The sequence below is a fragment of the Suricata suricatta genome, chromosome X (genome assembly GCF_006229205.1).
Source record: "Suricata suricatta isolate VVHF042 chromosome X, meerkat_22Aug2017_6uvM2_HiC, whole genome shotgun sequence".
Lineage (NCBI taxonomy): Eukaryota > Metazoa > Chordata > Mammalia > Carnivora > Herpestidae > Suricata > Suricata suricatta.
The window spans coordinates 79,405,852-79,429,080 of record NC_043717.1 but is presented as its reverse complement, the minus strand read 5'-3'; the positions used below and the strand labels follow the sequence as shown (position 1 = coordinate 79,429,080).

General features: G+C 39.9%; 1 protein-coding gene across 1 annotated transcript; it reads right to left on the bottom strand.

Moving 5' to 3' along the window:
* Positions 1 to 3,878: 3,878 nt before the first annotated feature.
* Positions 3,879 to 22,902, bottom strand: LUZP4 (leucine zipper protein 4). Its single transcript, XM_029929688.1, has 5 exons — positions 21,839 to 22,902; positions 16,783 to 16,861; positions 9,708 to 9,760; positions 5,725 to 5,845; positions 3,879 to 4,558 (listed from the first exon to the last, which is right to left on the bottom strand). Exons 1-5 carry the CDS (start codon positions 22,900 to 22,902, stop codon positions 4,466 to 4,468), a joined length of 1,410 nt encoding a protein of 469 aa, XP_029785548.1. The 3' UTR covers positions 3,879 to 4,465.
* Positions 22,903 to 23,229: the final 327 nt, after the last annotated feature.

Sequence of the window (23,229 nt, the reverse complement as noted above, 5' to 3'; positions counted from 1 at the left end):
CTCTTGATCTGGGGACTGTGATTTCAGGCCCTATTTTGGGTGTAGAGATTACTTAAGAATAAACTCTTTAAAAAAAACCCAGATAATCAGTTTGAAGATCATCTGTCTGAATTAAACCGAGAAACTGCTGTAAGGCTGTTTTTTAGAAATAGCCATTTTCTGAAGTATCCAAACTCCAACATTCTGCAGCTTGTTTAACCATAAAATATCTTTCTCCTTCCCTTCCTTTCCCTTCTAGTCTTGTTCCTCCCCTTCTCTTCCCTCCACTCCTCTTCCTTCTCCTCCCCTCCCCTCCCCTCCTTTCTCTTCCCCCCCTTCTTTTTTGTTCATGGGGGTTTGCAGTTTCGGGGAAGGCTCTATTTTAGAAGTTTTATGCTGCCATCTGCTGGCTGAGGCAGCACTCAACTGCTGCAAGGAAATCGTTCCCCCGGACCCACGCAGCAAATAACAGAAAACCCACACAACTGAAGGCACCAGACGCAAAACCCCAAAAGCAACTTAATACTTTTATGGCTCGTTAGTTTACTCACAAATGTATTTCTTTTTTCTGATATGAGTGAAATGTGATTATTTCCAAAAATTTGTAAAATCTGGAAAAGTAGGAACACAAACTGCCTGTGGTTCCCCAATTTTAAAAGATGATGGTGCATTTTCTTCCCAATCTTTGTTAATACATTTTTTTGCAATACTCTTTCAGCCCACAAAGGTTTATTAGCACCTTTTATATACTAGGCGCTTGTTAGGCCCTGGAGATGAAAATAGTGAAGAAAATGGGGGCGCCTGGGTGGCTCAGTCAGTTAAGTGTCCAACTTCAGCTCAGGTCATGATCTCACACTTTGTGAGTTCAAGGCCCGCATCGGGCTCTGTGCTGACAGCTCGGAGCCTGGAGTTTCCTTCAGATTCTGTGTCACCCTATCTCTCTGCTCCTCCCTCACTCATGCTCTGTCTCTCTCTGTCTCTCAAAAATAAAATAAAAAACATTCGAAAAATTAAAACAGTAAAGAAAAAATATCAAGAAAGTCCCCACCCTCATAGTGATTACATTCAAGAGTAGGGGCAACAAGACACAAAAGAAGATATCATCAAATGTTCTATAACGATAAATGCTGTGAAGAAAAAGAAAACATGATAAGGGCAGGGGGCGCCTGACTGGCCCAGTTGTTTAAGTGTTTGACTCTTGATCTAAGCTCAAGTCTTGATCTCAGGGTCTTGATTTCAAGCCCTGCATTGGGATCCTCTGGGCATGGAGCCTACTTAAAAAAATTTTTTTCAAGGACAAAGCATGATGACTAGGCAGAGTGATTACAGTGCTTTCTTAGATAGGGTGGTCGTGGAAGGGCCCTCGGAGGTGGTAGAAGAAGTGGTATTTGAGTTTCCCAAATGATCCGAGGGAGGGAGCCATGCAAGTGTCCGGAGGGAGAAAAGTATCCTAGGCTGATGGAAATGCAAGTGCAAATGGTCTGGGGCAGGGAGCATCCTACTGTATTATGAGGCATAACAAGGAAGCTAGTGTGGCTGGAAAGGTATGTGGGGGAAGAAAACTGGAAGGAAAAAAGATTAGAGAGCAAAGCCAGGGATCGAATCACAAAGGGGCCAAATCACGTACAGATAACTCTGTAGTGTTTCTCCCCATTTAAACCCATTTAACACAGCAGAGCTGTAGTTTAAACGATGGGCAGGATCCAAAGTCAGCAAGGAAGCCCAAGGACATCCCAGAAAGCCATTAATGAAGCAAAGGCATGAATGCTATAGAGATTAAGAGCATGGCCTCTGGGGCTTGAGAGATTTGGGTTCAAATGCCACCTCTGCCATGTCTAATTGTTCCATGATCACTACCCCCCCACCCCAAAACAATAAATAGAGTGTGATCTGTTGGTACCTTCCGAGCCCTATCGCTAAGAAACCTAAGACCACATGAGGGTGGCTGCATTGAGAGGGTCCTTCAGAGGCTGACAAGGAGAGGGTCCTTCAGCCTGCACTCTTACCCACTGGACAGAGTCTTAGCGTGCAAGTGGAAAGGAGGGGAGAGAGTGCAGGTACCTGACATATGCAGAAAGTAATAAGCAGAGGGGCGCCTGGGTGGCTCAGCCGGTTAAGCATCTATCAATCTCTGCTGAGGTCATGATCTCACAGCTGATGGATTCGAGCCCTGTGTCGGGCTCTGCACTGACAGTGTGGAGCCTGCTTGGGATTCTCTCTCTCCCTCTCCCTCTGCCCCGCCCCGTCTTCCTTGCGTGTGCACACATACTCTCTCTCTTTCTCTCAAAATAAATAAACGTTATAAAAAGTAATAGGCAGAAAGATCGAAACAGAAGAGATGGAGATAGGGTAGGCTCTACAATTTCTACCTGGTCTCAGGTAGGAATTTGAGCTGCCGCTGAGGAGCAGTACAATCTCACAATTGAGCATGCATCACCCAGATTGCTGAGGCCCACACCCAGAGTTTCAGATTCCGTAGGTCTGGCAGTGAGGCTGGAGAGTTTGCAACCTCCCAAGTGATGTTAACGACGCTGGTCTGAGGACCCCACTTCCAAACTTAATGCTCTGGGGGTGCCTGGGTGGCTCAGTCCAGTAAGGGTCCAACTCTTGATTCAGCTCGTCAGGATCCCAGATTTCATGATATCGAGTCCTCTGTCCTCTTGGGATTGTCTCTCCCTCCCTCTCTGCCCCTCCCCTACTCATACCCTCTCTCTGTCTCTCAAAATAAATAAATAAACATAATGCCATGATCGGTGCCAAATGGGGCAAACATGGAAAGTTCGCCTGTTTCTTGGTTCGTGTACTGACAAATAGCTAGAGTGTTTATCTCTTGGCATTGACCAAACTGGTTGTTTATGGTCCTGTACCTCTAACGTTATTCAAGGTAGAGAGGGAGCAATGTGTGAATTATATGACTGCTGTTTAATACGGAAAAGACACCACGGCTACTGGCTAGTAGAGAAAAGAGACCATTTGGGAGCTTGGAAGGTATTACTAGGTTCATTGACTTTATGCTATTTCTCTTCACTTGGTATTGTCCATCAGCAAGACGTTGCAAACAGTACATCTATCCCACATTCTCCGCTGATGAAGGAATGAGAAAACAAGCCTTTTCATATTCTGTACAGCAATTCATCAATATGTGTAACATTGTATATAAGTACTGTCTTATCTAGCAATTCTACTTCTAGAAAATGATCATATGGAACCAGTTGAAGATCTATGGCAAAGATACAGCTCCAAGGATGCTCATCACAAGTTTCATGTACAAAAACTCAAACTAGATGCAGCCTGAATGTCTGGCAATGGGAAAACTGGATACATACTGTGGAAAGAAATCTTCGTGTCAACAAAATAAATATGGAGGTAGAGATCACAGTTGTTATGCATGTGGGTTTTTTTTGATATTTTTGTGTTTTCTAAAATTTCTCCAATGAACATGTATTGTTTTTGTGATCTGAAGAAACATTCTCTCCCAAATCACTTGCTGTAAATTACGTTATGAGGCTTCATGCACATTGTCATTCTCCATATTCAAGCATATGGACCTTGAGTCAAACAGTTAATGGTTTTGCTTTTCAACTCAACGTTTCAACCATTTGTTAATTTGGTTCAGAAAACAATGGTATAAATGAGTCAGATTAGAATCCAACTATTCCTATATTTCTATACTGCATTTCATTTTTCTCTCAAATAACTTAAATGTGAGGACAAGATTTATTAAACGAGGCTAAAAAGTCTTACATGGAAATAGCAAATAATAACCAACTGGTATTTTTAGTGTATTATAACAACAGGCTTAGCTGGACACAGCTGACATCCAAATTACACTTTGATAATCTGTGTGTATCAGGATCATTATTACTTTGGACCCCAAGTATCGATGGAAAGGCAGAAAGCCACATTTATATTGAAATTTTATTAATTTAATGCATTCACAGAAAATGACAGTAGAACAGTTTGAAATTCTTATAAGTTGATATCAAAAGCAAAGGCAAAACAAAAAGGTTTGGATACAAATTTATGCTTTTAATGAAGACTAGAATTCAACCTTACTAACTTTTAAAGTAAAGGATATTTCATCCTCAAAGATACTTATCAATAATCTTGCTCTACTGTTCAAACACAATCTATCTAAAATTCACACGTGGATTCTTGAGCTCAAAGAACAAAAATAAAATCAAAGAGAAAAGTAAAAAAGAAAAGAAATAAAATCTCTGCTATTGAAAGGACCTGTCATTCTGAAGACCTAGCCGTCTTCCTAACATCTGTCATACTAAATCACCTTTCCTACTTCTTACTCATTTCTCCGTTCTTTTATGCAAACAAAGCAAACTTTTTTCTCTTATGTAAACACTTTTGACAGGTTATTCACATCAAACCATACTTAAGAAAAGATAAATTAACAAGAGCAGCAAAAAGTTAAATACCGAAAGCATTTCCTCTAGCATAAACTCACTACAGTATCTCTGTTAACAGCAAACTTTTAAGAGAGTTCTTGGTCTTCAGGATTTGACAACGGATTCTCTATTTTCTTCATTGCCAGCTTAGAGAATCTTTCATTTAGTGAAAGCTTAGTCTGCAAAGGAAGGAAAAGCTATGGCTGCAGTGGTTGAACAATATTTAAAAATACTCATGAAACTTGGTAGACAGGGTGTAGTTGGAGAAGACTGTGAGTGACAAGAGACAGGCTGTGAGTTTGAAGAAACTACACAGCACTCTTCTCTGTGACCCTCGAAGCATGAGACTTTGCCTGATCTGTGCTATGCCACCGGGGCCACCTCTTGGGTTCTTACAGGCTACATAGTGGCATCAAAGGACTTTCATTGAAGAGGTAGCGAAGAAAGCATACTATTCATTACCCACAGAGTAAGTGGGTAAGCTCCCACAGTGGGATGAGGGTCAGGCTTGTTTCCATGCAGTGGAGATTAAATGCCTCAACTGTGCCCAGCAATTTGGTAATCTGCGTTGTAAACATACCCCTAGGGTTAAGCAACTTCCAATTGATATTATTAGTCAATAACCAGCTGGAATACCTCAAAGATCTCCCATGACTTGAGTTCCAGTTTCTTCCTTATATAGACTGTCACTGAGCCTACGTTTCTTTCTCCATTTTCAAGAAATGCCCTTTTAACACCACCCCCCAACCTAAATCAGAAGCCAGGCTGATACTGCTCTGAGGCACAGGTAGTCTATCCATTACTATATGTTGCCCATTTCCCAATTCTGAGTCATGCTTTTATGCAGAACACAATCAGAATATGATTAGAACAGGGCGCTCTGGTTAATGTCACCTGTGGCTAACTGTAAGTTGTCAGAGAATTCTTTTGATTGCAATCCCTGCAGTAAAAATCTTTAAAAAAATACATTAGCTTTTTTTTTTTTCTGGTTTTTGTTGTAGTATATAGTCTGGGAAACACAGTGTCTCTTTGGAAAGTGAGAACCATGTTGAACTTTAAGGCCACTACAGATGTGAACACACGGTAGACTGAACTAAATCCATGTTTGACTTGAAGTTCACTCTGAAAATGAGTAATTGAGGTCAGCTTATTTTCTTGACCTTTGTGTCCTCAGCATAAGTGAAATACATGGAACAAATTTCTTGCATATTAAAAGGCTCCAGATAGGCTTTTAACTACTTTTTCCCCCTATACATAAACGATAACCATTGTATAGCCTTAAACTACACGTGGATTCTTTAACATTTCATGGGTGAAGCTTATGGTGCAATTCTATTACATTTACCTGATGACCAGTTGCTTCAAACTTGAGTTTCACATCGACTTCTTTGGGCTGCTGTGGAGAATGCTTGGTTGGAGCATTTTTATTTCTTAGGAGTAAAGCTTTAGCACCACGTCGTGCGTATCTGCCGATTAAGTAAATATTTAATAAAAATATATCTGACAATTTCGGGCCATTCAACTTAACCTCTCTAGGTCTCATTTCCACCAGCTACATAAGTTTTACTCAAGAATCTTCAAAGCTCCTTTTAGCATTATGATTCCAAGTATTGAATCCAGGAATGTTTGCATAGCATCCAAGAAGATCACTTGCATGCATTGATCTAGCCTTCTTGATACTGTTACTTCAGAACCACGAGATGAGTTTTTCTACTCCTCAAATGCCAAAGCAGCTTTGCTATTCTTTCAGTATGGTCATACCTAGAAGCATTTTGGAACAAAAGTAACCACAGCCTTTATATATAAAGAAAATGGGTTAGTAGGTGCCTTGGGCTGGGGTGAGGAGGGAGGTAAGGGAGTTAATGGGGAGTGACTACTAATGGGTACAAGGAGTTTCTTTAGGGGCTAATGAAAATGTTCTAAAATTAGATTATCATGATGGTGACACACCCTGTTTATATACAAGCCATTGAGTTGTATACTTTAAGTGGATCAGCTTTATGATATGAAAATTATACTTCAATAATGTTGTTATTTAAAAAGTAGCTGGAGGTGCCTGGGTGGCTCAGTCGGTTAAGCATCGAACTCCTGGTTTCGGCTCAGGTCATGCATGATCTTACAGTACGGGTCTGGAGCTCCAGTCCTGCATCGGGCTCTCCACTGACAGCATGGAGCCTGCTCGTACGCCACCCCCCCCCCCGCGCCGCCCCTCCCCTGCTTGTGTGCTTGCGCTCTCTCTCATTCTCTAAATAAGCTTTAAAAACATTTTTTTTTAAAGTAGCTGGAACATGTGGATACACAGAAACTGATAAAAGCAGCAGCCTGGCTATCCCAAAGTTTTCATTCTGCCACACTGCAGGAGTGTCCTCCACCTAGGGCCTCCTGAATGGCTGATGGTGGATCTGGTTCTTGCTCTTTTACCATAACAGCACTTCATGAAAATAAATAGCACAGATTTTTTTTTTTTTTTGGTGGGTGGCTAAATAGTTCAAAGGAAGATGTTTACCACCTGTAGTGTCTCTGTCCATTTGGGTTGCTATAAGAAAATAGACTGGATGGCTCATAAGCAACAAAAATTTCTTTCTCATGGTTCTGGAGGCTGGGAAGTCCAAGATCAAGGTGCCAGCATGATCAGGTTCTGAAGAATGCCCTCTTCTGAATTATAGACTGCCAACTTCTGGCTATGTTCTCACATGGAGGAAAGGACCCGGGAGCTCTGTGGGGTCTCTTTTGTGAAAGCACTAATCCCATTGGCTCCATCCTTATGATCTAATCACCTCCCAAAGGTCCTACTCCTAATGCCATCACATCGGGCATCGGGATTTCAACACAGGACTGTGGGGGGGAGGGGACACAGACATTGAGGCCATATGTGGTTACCTTCTGTAAGAGGCAGAGAAAAATGAAAACTTAACTGCTATGGGGTTATCTTGGTATTATCAGTTAAGTTGTAGTCAGTGGTTTTAAATAAGTCAGATATTTTTTTCACTGTTGCTCTTTTTTTCTGGTTATAAATATCATTTCTGCTTGGACCCAACTGGACCAAAACCAGTGTTTGACTTGGAAAAAAGAGAGAGTGCTCCGAGTAATTAAATAGATATTGGTTTCCTAATTAACTTTTAGTCACATGTACTCTTTCCTTTAACAGGATTCCACAGAACGTGTACATATTTTGTTGATTTACTGAACACAATATATTACATTGTTAAATTTTTTAAGTTTATTCAATTTTCAGAGAGAGAGAGAGAGAGAGAGAGAGAGAGAGAGAGAGAGAGAGAGAGACAGAGCATGAGCAGGGGAGGCACAGACAGAGAGGGAGACACAGAATCTGAAGCAGGCTCCAAGCTCTGAGCTGTCAGCACAGAGCCTGACGTGGGGCTCGAACTCACGAATGGTGAGATCATGACCTGAGCCGAAGTCGGACGCCCAACCGATTGAGCCACCCAGGCGCCCTTACAATATTAATTTTAAAAGCAGATAAGTATAGCATTCTAGATGTGGCAGGCACAGTTCTAAAAATAGTTCCCCAAATAGGAATATATTACGTTATCTGGCAAAAGAGACCTTGTAGATGTAATTCATGTTACAGGTCAGTGGACTATATTTTTTATTTTATTTGTTTATATTTTAATTAACTCACTGGACTTTAAATAAGGAGATTATCCTGGTTTATCTGGGCTGGCCTGATCTAATCAGACAATAAAAGCAAAAGAGGGAACAAAGAATAAGAAAGTGGGGCACCTGGCTGGCTCAGTCAGTAGAGCATGAGACTCTTGATCTCCCGGTTGTGAGTTCAAGCCCTACATGGGGTATAGAGGTCATTTAAAAATAAAACAAAATCTTAAACAGAAAGAAAGAAAGGAAGAGAGAGAGAAAGGAAGAAATAAAGAGGGACAAAGACATGACACGCTGTTGCTGATTTGAAGATGGAGGGGCCTCGTGAAAGCGAATTCAGGCTCCCTCTAGGAGTGACCCCTGACTGACAGCCAGCAAGGACACAGAAAACCTCATTCCTACAACCTCAAGGAACAACTAGAAAGAGGTTGGAGGCAGATTCTTCCCCAGAGCCTCCAGAGAGGAGTACATCCCAGGGCCAGCGGCTTGATTTCAGCCCCACAAGGCCCTAGGTAGAAAACCAGCCAGGCGCACCTGGACGCTGAGCTACAGAACTCTGAGATTATACATGAGTGTGGTTTTCAGTGGTTTGTGGCAATTTGGTTCAGCAGCAACAGAAAATTAATAAGCTAGGCTTTGAAAGAATTTAACCTCCTCTTTACTTGTACTTGTGGAGAGACAATATACAAGAGTAGAAAGCCCACAGCTTTGTAGCCACACAAACTAAATTTGAATACATTATTCAAAATTTGAATTGTGTTATTAGTTGTATTGCTTCAAGGAAGTTAATAAAGACTCTGGAGCTTATTTTATTCATCTGTAACGTGGAAATGTTCATACCTACCTCAGGGGATTGCTTAGCGCAGGGTCTAGCATATAATAGGCACTCGGTAAATGGTATCTATCATCATGAATCTGCTCCTATGTCCACAGCTCTTTGAGCCCTTCCACAGATGCCCATGGTTAGGCCCTTTTTTCTTATTTATTTAAAAATCATTAAAATTTTTTAAATTTATTTTTGAGAGACAGAGAGAGACAGCGTGAGCAGGGGAGGGTCAGAGAGAGAGGGAGACACAGAATGCGAAACAGGCTCCAGGGTCTGAGCTGTCAGCACAGAGCTCGATGCAGGACTTGAACCCATGAACTGTGAGATCATGACTTGAGCCGAAGCCGGACCCTCAACCGACTGAGCCACCCAGGCGCCCCTAGGCCCATTTTAAAGGGAGTATAACAAGACTCCTCCTTTCAAGGCTGTAGTTCTGAAGAAATACACAAATGCTCCTGACAATTTCACCTGGCAAAGTCCTCCAGGCTTGAAACAAGATCATTTGGAACACTGATTTTACTTAGTATGTCTGGTACATATTATAAGGAGCAGAAGGTTTTAATCTTAAGATTAAATAATGAAAATTCTTCATGGTACCGAATTCTTCAGGGTGACAATTCCAGAATGCTTTAAGTAGAAAGGATATAATACCATGACATGTATATTTATCATAGGAAAACACAGCCCAGAAATCTCAAACGTAACCACCAAATCAAGCGTGGCCATTTTTCATCATGAATTTTCTGTTTCGATATAAAGATTATTAACACAAATTGGTATGGATCATTCTAGAGGCCTCCTCTTGTAGGTTATCTTTGTTTTTGTTTCATCCTCCCCCCCCCCCAAGAAGAATTACATTTACTGTATTGACGTCTATCTGCAATTACCTCTTACGTCTTTGATCACCTTTGCGGAATCTGCCGCCAGTTCCTGTTGACATCTAAATGGGAAAAGTTGAAACAAATCATGCAAAAGCCATCCTTACTCAGCACAAGATGATTATTTTCTTTATTTTAAATTGACTAACATTTTCAGTGACAATATGCTCTTTGCTTGATTCTTCAACTAACATTCAATTTCGGATTTTTCTCCCCTATTCACACATGGAAAATGTCAAAGCCAGTGGGTCCTTAGAAATCAAGCAGTCCAACTCCCTCACATAACAAATTAGGAAATGGGAATTCGGAAAAGTCAAATGCCACAGTACTTGTCTGGATCCAGAGGAAAGACAATAATTGTAGATAAAACCCACAGAGGGTGTCCTTATAACCTTTACATAATAAACCTGTGATATTGATTGTATTTAAGATAGAAGATGCCTGGTTGACTCAGTCAATAGAACGTGCAACTCTTGATCTTGGGGTCATTAGTTCAAGCCCCATGTTGGGTGTAGAGATTACTTAAAAAATTTTTTTAAAGATAACTAAAACCAGACAAAGACCCTACTAAAAAGGAGAATTACAGACCAGTATCCCTGATGAAGCTGGATGCAAAAATTCTCAACAATATGCTAGTAAATCAAATTCAATAGTACATTAAAAGAATTATTCACCATGATCAAGTGGGATTTGTTCCTGGGCTTCAGGGCTGGTTCAATATTTGCAAATCAATCAACCTGATATACCACATTGATAAAAGGAAGGATAAGAAACATATGATCCTTTTGTGGAAAAAGGCATTTGACAAAATAAGGCATCCTTTCTTGATAAGAGAGGAGGAACATTCCTCAACATCACAAGAAAGTAGGGAGAGAAGGAACATACCTCAACATCACAAAAGTCATATATGAAAGACCTACAGCTAATATCATCCCCAATGGGGAAAAATCAGAGTTTTCCCCATAAGATCAGGAACACGACAGGGATGTCCACTCTTCCCACTGTATCCAACATAGTGTTGGAGGCCCTAGCCTCAGCAATCAGACAACAAAAAGAAATAAAAGACATCCAAATTGGCAAGGAAGAAGTCGAACTTTCACTCCTCACAGATGACATGATACATTAACATGGAAAACCTGAAAGACTCCACCAAAAAACTGCTAGAGCTGATATGTGAATTCAGCAGTCACAGGATATAAAATCAGTGTACAGAGATTGGCTGCATTCCTATACACCAATAATGAAGCAGCAGAGAGAGATATCAAGAAATCAATTCCATTTACAAATGCACCCAAAACGATAAGATACCTAGGAGTAAACCTAACCAAAGAGGTCAAAGATTTGTACGCTGAAAACTAGAAAGCCTATGAAAGAAATTTAAGGAGACACAAAGAAATGGAAAACATTCCATGCTCATAGATTGGAAGGACAAATATTATTAAAATGTAGATACTACCCAAAGCAGTCTATACATTCAATGCAATCCCAATCAAAATATTAACAACATTCTTCACAGAGCTAGAACAAACAATCTTAAAATTTGTATGGAACCAGAAGAGACCCCGAATAGCCAAAGCAATCCTGAAAAAGAAAACCAAAGCTGGAGGCATTACAATTCCGGACTTCAAGCTGTATTACAAAGCTGTGATCATCAAGACAGTATGGTACTGGCACAAGAACAGACACATAGATCATTGGAGTAGAATACAGAACCCAGAAATGGACTCACAAATATATGGCCAACTAATCTCCCGCAAAGCAGGAAAGAGTATACAATGGGAAGAAAAAAAACAGTCTCTTCAGCAAATGGTGCTGGGAAAACTGGATAGTGACCTGCAGAAAGAAGAATGAACCGAGACCACTTTCTTATGCCATACACAAAAATAAACTCAAAATGGATGAAAGACCTAAATCCTATAGGAGAAAACAGGCAGCAACTTTTTTGATGTCAGCCACAGCAATTTCTTACTTGACGTGTCTCCAGAGGCAAGGGAAATAAAGCAAAAAAGAGCTATTAGGACATCATCAAGATAAAAACTTCTGTAGATCAAAGGAAGCAATCAACAAAACTAAAAGGCAACTGATGGAATGGGAGAAGATATTTGCAAATGACATATTGGATAATGGGTTAGCATCCAAAATCTATAAAGAACTTATTACCAAACTCAACACCCAAAAAACAAATAATCTGGTGAAGAAATGGGCAAAAGACACAAACAGACACTTTTCCACAGAAGACATTCAGATGACTAACAGACACAGGAAAAGATGCTCAGCATCACTCATCATCAGGGAAATATAAATCAAAACCACAATGAGATACCACCTCACACCTGTCAGACTGGCTAAAACTAACAACTCAGGCAACAGCAGATGTTGGTAAGAATGTAGCGAAAGAGGAACCCTCTTGCACTGCTGGTGGGAATGCGAACTGGTGCAGCTGTTCTGGAAAACAGTATGGAGGTTCCTCAAAAAATGAAAAATAGAACTTCCCTATGACCCAGTAATTGTACTACTAGGTTTTTATCCAAAGGATACAAAAATACTGATTTGAAGGGGCACGCGCATCCAACATTTATAGCAGTGCTATCAATAATAACCAAATTATGGAAACAGCCCAAATATCCATCTACTGATTAATAGATAAAGAAGACACACACACACACACACACACACACACACACACACACACATATATATCCACACAATGGAATACTACTTGGCAATGAAAAAGAAAGAAATCTTGCCATTTGCAGCAACATGGATGGAACAGGAGTGTTCCAAGTGAAATAAGTCAGTCAAAGAAAGAAATATCATATGATTTCACTCTTATGTGGAATTTGAGAAACACAACAGATGAACACAGAGGAAGGAAAGGAAAAATAAGTTAAAAAACAGAGGGAGACAAACCATAAGAGGCTCTTAAATACAGAGAACAAACTGAGAATTGCCGGAGGGAAGGTGGGGGGGATGGGCTAAATGGGTGATGGGCATTAAGGAGAGCATTTGTTGGGATGAGCACTGGGTGTCATATGTAAATGATGAATCACTAAACTCTACTCCTGAAACAAACAAACAAAAATAGCTAAGTGAGATGGACAGTTGTATCATCCTAATAATTTTAGAAAGTCTTACCTGTATCCCAATCAGACATTTCATGTGTAATTTAGGATTTTTTCCCAATGATTAACTTAAATCCCTTATCCCTGGAATTACTTTGTCAATGACAACATAGTTTACACGTACATGTGGTCAGTGAAACGAACCAAAACATAATGAAAACATTCCATTCAAACATTAATTGGTCTGGATCACTCCATAACTGAACTGGTTTCAGTGCAGCCACTTACATGTAACTGGTATTTGGTGATCCAGCTGTTTCTATATGAAATCCTAACCACAGTCACACTTTGCACGTAGATTTGGTACTAAGAGCTTTACAAACAATATTAATAGCAGCCAAAAAGTCCATTGACCCAGTTGACTACAAAAGCACCATAACGGGCTCCTGTGTGGCTCAGTCAGTTAAGCATCTGACTTTGGCTTAGGTCATGATCTCATGGTTTGTGAGTTCGAGCCCCACATCAGCATCTCTGCTGTCAGTGCAGAGCCCGCTTCAGATCCTCTGTCTCCCTTTCCCTCTTCCCTTCCCTGCTTGCTCTCTTTCCCTCTCAAAAATAAGTAAAAACTTTATTTAAAAAAAAAGCACCATAACATACAGTTAGTGGGTACGGATCAAATATCTTCTTATTGGAAAGTTCATGTATAGGTTGGAAACACATGTTAGTGTTTACATGTAAACATGCTACTGAAGGCAGCCCTGAATTCAGGATGGATGTGTGTCTGAGCACAATGACTTCAGGAGTAAAACAGACCCTCACATATGCTCACCCACATTCTACCGGCAACACTAGTTAATGGGGTCCTTGCCAAGAACTAAAGAACGGTAGGGATGTCTCCAGTGTGGAGCTATGGTTTATATGCAAACAAGTGGCAATTGCAGCACATTATTCAGGAGCTTAACTAGTAAGTAGAGAAGCCAAAGTAGAAGAAAAGAGAATAGGAGGAAACGGGGGAAAGGAACAGGAGCTGGAACTTGAAACGACTGTTAAGAAAGGTATTTGAGCTAAATGTGATTATTTCTAAAGATAAATTGATCCATGCCAGTTCCTCCTTTAAAGTCTTTCCATACTTCTACCCTGCCCTGGATACAAGTTCCATACTCCTAGCGCTCTGCAGTACAAAGTTGGAAGACTACTGCAGTCTGGTCACACCGAGCTAACTGCAGTTTACAAAACAGGCCTTGCTTTCTTTCACTTCTGTACCTTTAATTTTTTTCTAGGAGGTTGAGTGAGGGGCAGAGAGAGAGAGAGAGGGAGAGAATCCCAACTAGGCTCCATGCACAGCGCAGAGCCTGATGAGGAGCTCAATCCCACAACCCTGGGATCACGACCTGAGCCGAAATCAAGAGTCAGACACTCAACCAACTGAGCCACCCAGGTGCCCCACTTCTGTAATTTTAATCATGTCATTTCCTCTGGTTGGAATGCCTTTCCCATCTTTTCTGCTTTGCTTACTTCTACTCAGCCTCTAGGATTCAATTCTCTCCCCTCAGATGATTTCCTTAGCTGGTTTGTACTTCGGGCCCACCTCTATCTAAGTATTTTTGCGATGCTTCTGTGTGTGTGTGTGTGTGTGTGTGTGTGTGTGTGTGTCCCCCTCCCTCATTCTTCTCTTTCCTTCTCTCTCTTCCCTTCTTCCTTCCTTGTCTCTCTTTTCTTTCTTTCCTTCCTTCAATCCTCTTCTTTCTCTCTTTCTCTTTCTTTCTTTCTTTCTTTCTTTCTTTCTTTCTTTCTTTCTTTCTTTCTTTCTTTCTTTCTTTCTTTTTCTTTCTTCCTTCCTTCCTTCCTTCCTTCCTTCCTTCCTTCCTTCCTTCCTTCCTTCCTTCACTCCACACTGAAAATCTTTTGAATATCTATCTATCTATCTATCTATCTATCTATCTATCTATCATCTATCTATAGGTTATACAAAATTAATTAGAATGTAAGAACTTTTATTTATTTTGAAAGAGAGAGAGAGCGCACAAAAGCGGGGGAAGGGGGGGGTCAAAGCGAAAGGAAGAGACAGAATCCCAAGCAGACTACATGCCCAGAACAGAGTCTGATGCAGGGCTCGATCTCACAAATGTGAGATCACAATCTGAGCTGAAATCAAGAGTCAGATGCTTAACCGACTGAGCCACCCAATTGCCCCAGAATGTAAAGACTTTAAAAAAAAAACCCATAGGGTTTTAAAGTAATCATGTCTAGATGGTCATAATGAACATTTGGTAATTATGAATAATTTGATATAATTATCATGGTAATAATAAAATAATAACGCCAACTTCTAGAATGCTTACCATAATCCCTTCTCTATCCTAAAATGCTTACACATATTTCCATTAATCATCACAACAGCCTATAAGATTAATATTACTGCCATTTTATAGCTGAGAAAACAGGCTCAAAGGGATTTGCCCAGGGTTCCTCAGCTACCATACTTCATCAAATCTAAGATACCATGATTATAAAATGCACTTTTACTTTACCTATCACTGAAAAAGCTTTTATTTATTTGAGAGAGAGAGAGAGAGAGAGAGAGAGAGAGAGAGAGAGAGAGAGAGAGCGAGCAGGGGAGCAGGGCAGAGGGAGTGAGAGAGAACCTTAAGCAAGTTGTATGCTCAGCGCAGAGCCTGATGCATGTTCGATTCCATGACTCTGGGATCATGAACTGAGCCGAAATCAAGAGTCATACACTCAACTGACTGAGCCACCCAAGTGCCCCTGAAATAATTTTTAAACTTTTCAATTTAACTGTGATAGACCATAGTGAATGTAAAATACTTCCTGATTTCAGCAATATTAAAACTGAAAAAAGCATGTGTATCTTGAAATTGATTAGACAGGTATTAAGTGGTAGAAATATGATTCCATCCAAGTGTGAGTAAAAGTCCCTGTCATTAGTCACTTCACCATACCGCTTAGATCTCTTTAGATATCCTGTAGATGTCCTTCATTCTAATCATATTTATAGTGGAAGAAAACTGATACTGAGAGCAGGGGAAGTGACTTATTCCAGGTCATATGCATAGCTAGTAAGTAGATTAGCCAGGAAGGGAAGTCAAGTCTCTCAGTCCCAAACTGGAACAGTTTACATTATATCACATTGCCATCTAAGCTAACCTGTATTTTCCGATAGGGAAAGAGGTACTGGGAAAAATACCAGAGTGGCATGTGTGGGAATAATATTAGGTATCATGTAAGAGCTACATCTACTCAATAGAACTTTTCACTTAAATACTTAGGTCAAGCATATGGGTTCTGTATTAAAGATGGAACTTTCCAGCAATATAAATTTAATTGGCTTAACCAATATACAGCATTTCTTGTAACTGTTATTCACAGCACTTCAGTAAGTAATAAATAAAATAAGACAATGCCCTGGGAATTCGAAGATGGTACAAGATTGTTTAAGATAACATATGCTACTCAGGCATCTGGTTAGCTCAGTCAGTGGAGCATGTGACTCTTGATCTCAGAGTCATGAGTTCAAGCCCCACACTGGGTGTGGAGCCTACTTAAAAATAATAATACATACTACTAACAAATTTGTTAGTAGTATAAATATAATAATATAAATAAATATATAATAATATAAATAATATAAATATATAAATATAAATAATATAAATAATATAAATAAAATTTTATTTGTATTACCCAACTCATTTTTCTCATGCCCACCTAGAAGCCAAATAATATAAGGTAGAATAAAGTTAATGGATGGGAAGGGAGTTTTGCAAGCAATTGTACTATATGGCTGGAAACATGTAGACATGTTTGACATATATGGCTTCTTGCTACACTCATGTTGGTGAATATGTTTTACAATATATTAAAGTAATCGTCACTATAAGAGGATGTTAAAACTTACTACTAGAAGAAAAATGGCTACAAAAAAGAAAGCCTATTCAAATGAAAATCATATAAAAAAAACTACATAGGATCTGAGCTATAAAAATGAAAAGGCTGATACTTACCCTTCGGTTCCTGTTCATTTGATCATATCTTCGCCACTTCTGTTTCTGGGAGTGTTCACTCCTTTTCTTAGTTAGAATCCTGATACAAATCATAAATGGTGATATTTTAAAACAGCAATATTTTATATTGAGTGGAATTATGTAAAAGGTCTTCAAGCAATATTATTTTATTACACATATTTAAACATCCGATTTAAGACTGTATACTAGATGCGATCAAAATACAGAATAGTGTTTTGATAAGTGATTTTCACCTTAGGTGTGCTTTATTATTTACTACAGGCATAGCAAAGATCAAAAGTTAACCAGGCATTTGGATATTTTTGTTTAAATTTCTTTTTCAAGAGTAATGTCAGAAAGACAGCATTTATAGACTCAGTGTTTTGCTTCCTCACAATTCAAATGCTGAAGACCTAACCCCCAATATGAAGGTACCCGGAGAAGGGGTCTTTGGGGAGGTAATTAGGCTTAGGTGAGGTCATGAGGATGGGGTCCTCATGATGGGGTTTTGTGTTCTTATAAGAGGAAGAAGAGCCCAGAGTTTGTGCTCTCTCCACCATGTGAGAGCACAGAGAGAAGGTGGGGGACTGTGTGTGAGACGGGAAGAGAGCTCTCACCAGAACCCGACCATGCCAGCGCCCTGACGTCAGACAACTGTGAGAAATCAATTACTGTTGTTTCAACCACCCAGTCCCTGGTATTTCATCACGGGAGCTCAAGTGGACGAAGACAACCACAGAGTAGGAAGCTATAGGCCCTTTTTGCCCGAGATACACACTCTCGTAAAAACAATGTATAGGGGGCGCCTGGGTGACTCAGTCAGTTAAGCGTCTGACTTGGGCTCAGGTCATGATCTCATGACTCGTGAGTTCGCACCCCGAGCTGGGCTCTGTGCTGACAGCTCAGAGCCTGGAGTCTGCTTCGGATTCTGTGTCTCCTTCTCTCCGCCCCTCTCCCACTCACACTCTGTCTCTCTTCCTCTCAAAAATAAACATTAAAAGAAACTTTTTAATTAAAAATAAATAAGTAAAAACAATATATAGACTAGACTACTTCTGTAAGAACTCCAGAGACCAGCTAAGAAGTTACGGCACGCGGGCCGGTAGTAAAACCAAGAAGGGATTCCAGCGAATGGGGGAGGAGTATTCCCTGCATTTAGTGCACCCATTTTTGTCCCTCCCCCATGCAGTGAGCAGAGAGCAACTTGGAGGAACCCCCCGCCCCCACTAGGGCTCCTCCCTTGGTATAGAAACTAAAGAGGGGACCACGTGTCCAATGTTCTGATTTCTCTGGGGTCTGCCTGCGGGGCTAGTCTTCTGTCTCACCAGACTCAGAGCATCAGTGAGCCTGAGGCCAGAGTTTGGAAGCTATTGGAAATGGAGGCAAACAGCAAGTTAGAGCCGCAGCTCTGCAGGCAGATGCCAAGGAAACAAGAGATTATAACCGGTTTGAGAGGTGCTAGAGCCCCCAGACAGTAGATTGGGGGTCTTCCCCTGTGTGAGGCTAGAATGTAAAGACTGTTTTTTCAGATGTGCAAATCCCAGCAAAAACTATAAGACATACAAAGAAACAGAGACTTGGTCCAATCAACCAAAATAAAATTCCAGAAATCAACCTTAAAGGAATGTGGATCCACGAGCTACCTGACAAAGAATTTAAAATAATGGTCATAAAGATGCTCAAAGAGCTACAAGAGAACACGGATGCATGACTAAAGGAAATCAGGAAAATGATGCACAAGCCAAATAGGACTAGCAGCAAGGAAACAGTATAAAAAAGAATGAAACAAATTCTGGAGCTGAAAAATACAAGAACTGAAATGAAAAATTCATTAGAGGGGTTCAATAGAAGATTGGATTAGGCAGAAAAAAGAATCAGCAAACTTGAAAAGGTCATTTGAAATCATTGAGTTGGAGAAGCAAAAATAAAAATAAACAAAGAAAAATGAAGAGAGCCTAAGGGATTTATGGTATATTATCAAGCAGGCCCATATATTCATTATGAGGACCCCAGAAGGGGATGGAGGAACAGAGAGGGTATTTGAAGAGGTACAAGCAACCCAAATGTCCATCAGTAGATAAATAAAGTGTGGTATATACACACAATGGAATATCATTCAGCCTTTCAAAGGAAGGAAATCCTGTTGCAGGCTTCAACATAGATGAACCTTGGGACTATTATGCTAAGTGAAATAAGCCACTCACACACACAAAAAAACCAAATGAATAGTACATGATTCCACCTACAGGAGGTATCTAAAGTAGTCAAATTCACAGAAACAGAAAGGAAAATGGTAGTTATGAGGTGTTGGGGCAAAGGGAAAATGGGAAGTTATTTAGCGGGTATAGAGTTTCACTTTTGTGAGATGAAGAAGTTCTATAGATGTGTTTCACAGCATTGTGAAGATACTTAACATCACTGAAGTGTACACTTGAAAATGATTAAGAGGGTCATTTTATGTTGCTTTTTACAATTTTTAAGTTAAAAAAACCCCCAAATTCATGAACTCTTAAGATGTTTCCAGTTGGTCTAGAGCTTTAGTCACATAATCCAAATCTCACCTTGCACTTATTAGGAAATTGAGATCCAGAAATATTAAGTAATTTGCCCAATACATTTAGTGACAGAATTGGGACATAAAGCCATGTTTTCATACTTTTATGTTGTTTCCAGTCACTGATGCTACTTATACTCCATGAGGGGCCATTTCCTTAGAAATCACGGACCAGATTCTCACTGGCATCATCTTCCAAAAAATAAGAAAAATACTAACAGTTGAGTAACAAATGAGGCTAGGGAATAGTGAGGAATCTGGTAATGAAAATCAGGAAATCGAGTAATCAGTCTGAAAAGACTTCTGTTTTTCCAAGTGATACACAGCAAATTAGGGATTTCAGCCCCAAGGTTTTGATTTGTCCATTATCATCAGGTTTGAATCTGTTCCAAGAATGACTGGGAATGGTGGAGTGGTAATAAGATGTCAGTTGTCAGTCTATAATTGGAGTTTAAATAACAAGGACTCTGAAACTAAGAGACTCAAATACTCTGAAGCTGTTATCTGTGTTTAGAAAAGCTTTCATCAGGTGGGCAGCCCAGCTAACATAAAGATAGGTGCACTTTGCCATTCATTTCATGTAAATTACTGAGTGAAGGGGACAAAAGACAGTTTTTGTTCTGCATGCTTCTCCATTTACCTATCCCTTTAGCCAAGAAAGGCATCTGTCTATGGATATAATTACCATATCAGAAAAGGATCTGGTATTTCTGGAGTCTTAAAAATCCAAATCCACACCTTGCTTACAATACATTCTGTTTAGATTTTTTTGAGAATCATATCAGTTTTTCAGAGTTGAAAAACGTTATTGCGAATCTCCATAAATAAATAATGTTCTGAATAGGCTATCATTCTTTATCATTTTTCATTCTTGATCATGTAAGAGGCTACGTTTTATCCAGACCACACTGAGCTTGTACATTGGTGACGTATTTAAGGAAGAAATGTACTTAACACTTCTGGTTTCTCTTTATCTTCTCATGAAGTTGGCCTGAGGAGAAAATTTCGCATGAGGGCATGAAATCACTAAAGTCTTCATTTTATACTTGGTACAGAACGCAATTCCAGGTCTGAAGAGTATTATTACACCTAGCCGGTCAAATTATGTATAGTATTAGAATGGAAAATGATGGAGTAGAAGAATTAATCTCGAAGGGATCAATTATAAGAGTATATTAATTTCCTATACTTTATATGTTCTTTTGTAATAGTTCTGCATTTGGTAACTTTAATGTTAACCAAGCAAATATTACTTATTTGTACTGAGAATACCAAAAAATTATAATAATAGAAGATAAAGGAGAAACAACGGAACAGAATTGTTCATTATATTTTAAGATGGAAAATGAGAGAAATAGAACATTGCAAATGGAATGGTAGCATCTCAGTGGAAGTATTATGCCACGTGACCGACAAAAATTACCATATAAAATAAAGTAAAACATAAAAATCTTGGAGAAATGCAGAAATATTAATTACCTGTCATCAGTATTAAGCATATTTTAATTTTGATAGCAAATTATTTGTGTACTGTTAATATAAGAGGGATGAGGCCTTTCACGTTAAAATAGCGCCTACATCAAACATTGTATACACAATAACCTACACCTACATTTTGGGGGGAAATGCAGCTGAAATTAGCAATTTTGTGCAGTTGCTAATATGTGCTAAAATATCTGACTAGACATTTATAGGCAATGCCAACTGAATGGAATCACTGAGAAGTTTGATCTGAAAATAAACTTTTACTCAACTACCTAACCACAATATAAGTGTCTTGTGGCTTTAAAACTCAAACAATTTGCAAGACTATTAAATCAATCTCTCTCTCTCTTATTTTTGCTCGGGCAGACAGCCCTAACCTAACTGTTGTATGAGGCAAGTAAACATACACAATGTAGTCTAAATGTATTCAGAAGGTTAGTGTTGCATCTACACAAAGAATAGCATCCTCTCCTGCGGTCTGATTCAAGGAGAGCAAAAAAGTTCAGCTCCCCAAAGACACACCTGTCATTTGTGTGCAGAGGACTCTCTGAAGAGTCTTTGGGAAGGAGACAGAGGAAGGAAACATAGAAATTCATTATCGGAGATTATATATTATCATCCTAGCAGAGTTTGTTGTTGGATTAGCTAGCTAGAAAGCTGGCGGTTTCAAAGGGAAACCAAGTCAAGGGAATGGGAAACCAAGTCCAGACATTATTATTGTGGGGAAGGCTCAGCAGGAAAGGCTGAGTACGTGGGGTTCTTCCAGGGAAAGTCAACCTAGAGGAAAGAAGTTAATGAGGGCACATTGGGAATCTGGATGATGCTAAAATGGTCAGCAAGTTGAAAGGATATTGATGCCATGTATATATTACCGCCATTCTAGTAACATCTTAGTCCCAATAGTCTGTTACAAACACGTATTTACCCATTAAAATATAGACATGTAAAGTAAGCATGCCCTTACATTTCCATAGTATTCAACACATCGTACTAATGATTAAGTATTTATGTTTTTACCTGTCAAATTCAGACTCAAATTTGGGTGATGTTTTGAATCTTTCTACAGGTGAGCATCTTCGATATCTTCCTGATTGGCCATAGTAACTCCCTGATGGGAGATGATATCTCTCTGATTGGCCATAATAACTCCCTGATGGGAGATAAGGTCTCTCTGATGGGCCATAATAACTCCCTGATGGGAGATAAGATCTCTCTGATTGGCCATAATAACTCTCTGATTGGCTATAATAACTCCCTGATGGGAGATGAGATCTCTCTGATTGGCCATAATAACTCTCTGATTGGCTATAATAACTCCCTGATGGGAGATGAGATCTCTCTGATGGGACAGCAGATCTTCCTGATGAGTAGTGAGATCTCCCTGATGGGACAGGAGATCTTCCTGATGAGTAGTGAGATCTCCCTGATGGGACAGGAGATCTCCTTGACGAGTAATGATATCTCCCTGATGGGACAGGAGATCTCTCAGATGAGAAATGAGATCTCCTTGACAGGATAGGAGATCTCCCTGATGGGAAATGATATCTCCCTGATGGGATGGGAGATCTCTCTGATGAGAAATGAGATCTCCTTGACAGGAAAGGAGATCTCCCTGATCGGAAATGATATCTCCCTGATGGAACTGGAGATCTCCATGATGGGACATGAGATCTCTTTGAATGATCACGAGATCTCTCTGAGTGACCATGAAATCTCTCAGTGGGGCCACGAGATCTCTCTAATTGGCTATGAGATCTTCGTGGGTAGCCATGAGATCTTCTTATCTTGTTATGAGATCTCTCAGGCTGGTCATGATCTCTCTTTAATTGGCCACGAGATCTTTCTGTTTGGGCCCAAGATCTCTCTGACTGGTCACGAGATGCCTCAGATTGGTCAAGAGAATTCTCTGATTGATCAGGAGAACTCTGCAACTGGCCTGGAGATGTCTCTGAATGGTGTTGGTTTTCTGATGATTGGCCTTGAGATCCTTCCAACTTTTGCTGGTTCCCCTCTGATGGGCTTCCACTCTTCTCTGATTGAGAGTTGGAACTGTCGTTGCACTTCTGCGAAGAAACACACATTTTTGCGAAACAAATATAATGCTATTTTGTCAAAGCCAGTTCTACTGACAATTTTTTTAAAGAATTTCATTGCCTCTACTTTTATAAACAATTTTCAAAACTAATTTGCAGAGAAAACTCAGATCCCATGTCACTGGCACAAAGAATATCATGCATTTAAGAGTTTAATATAATTAGGGGCACCTGGATGGCTCAGTCAGTGAAGCGTCTAACTTCAGCTCAGAATCACAATGTCATGGTTTGTGAGTTTGAGCACCATGTGAGGCTCTGTGCTGACAGCTCAGAGTCTGGAGCCTGCTTCGGATGCTGTGTCTCCTTCTCTCTCTG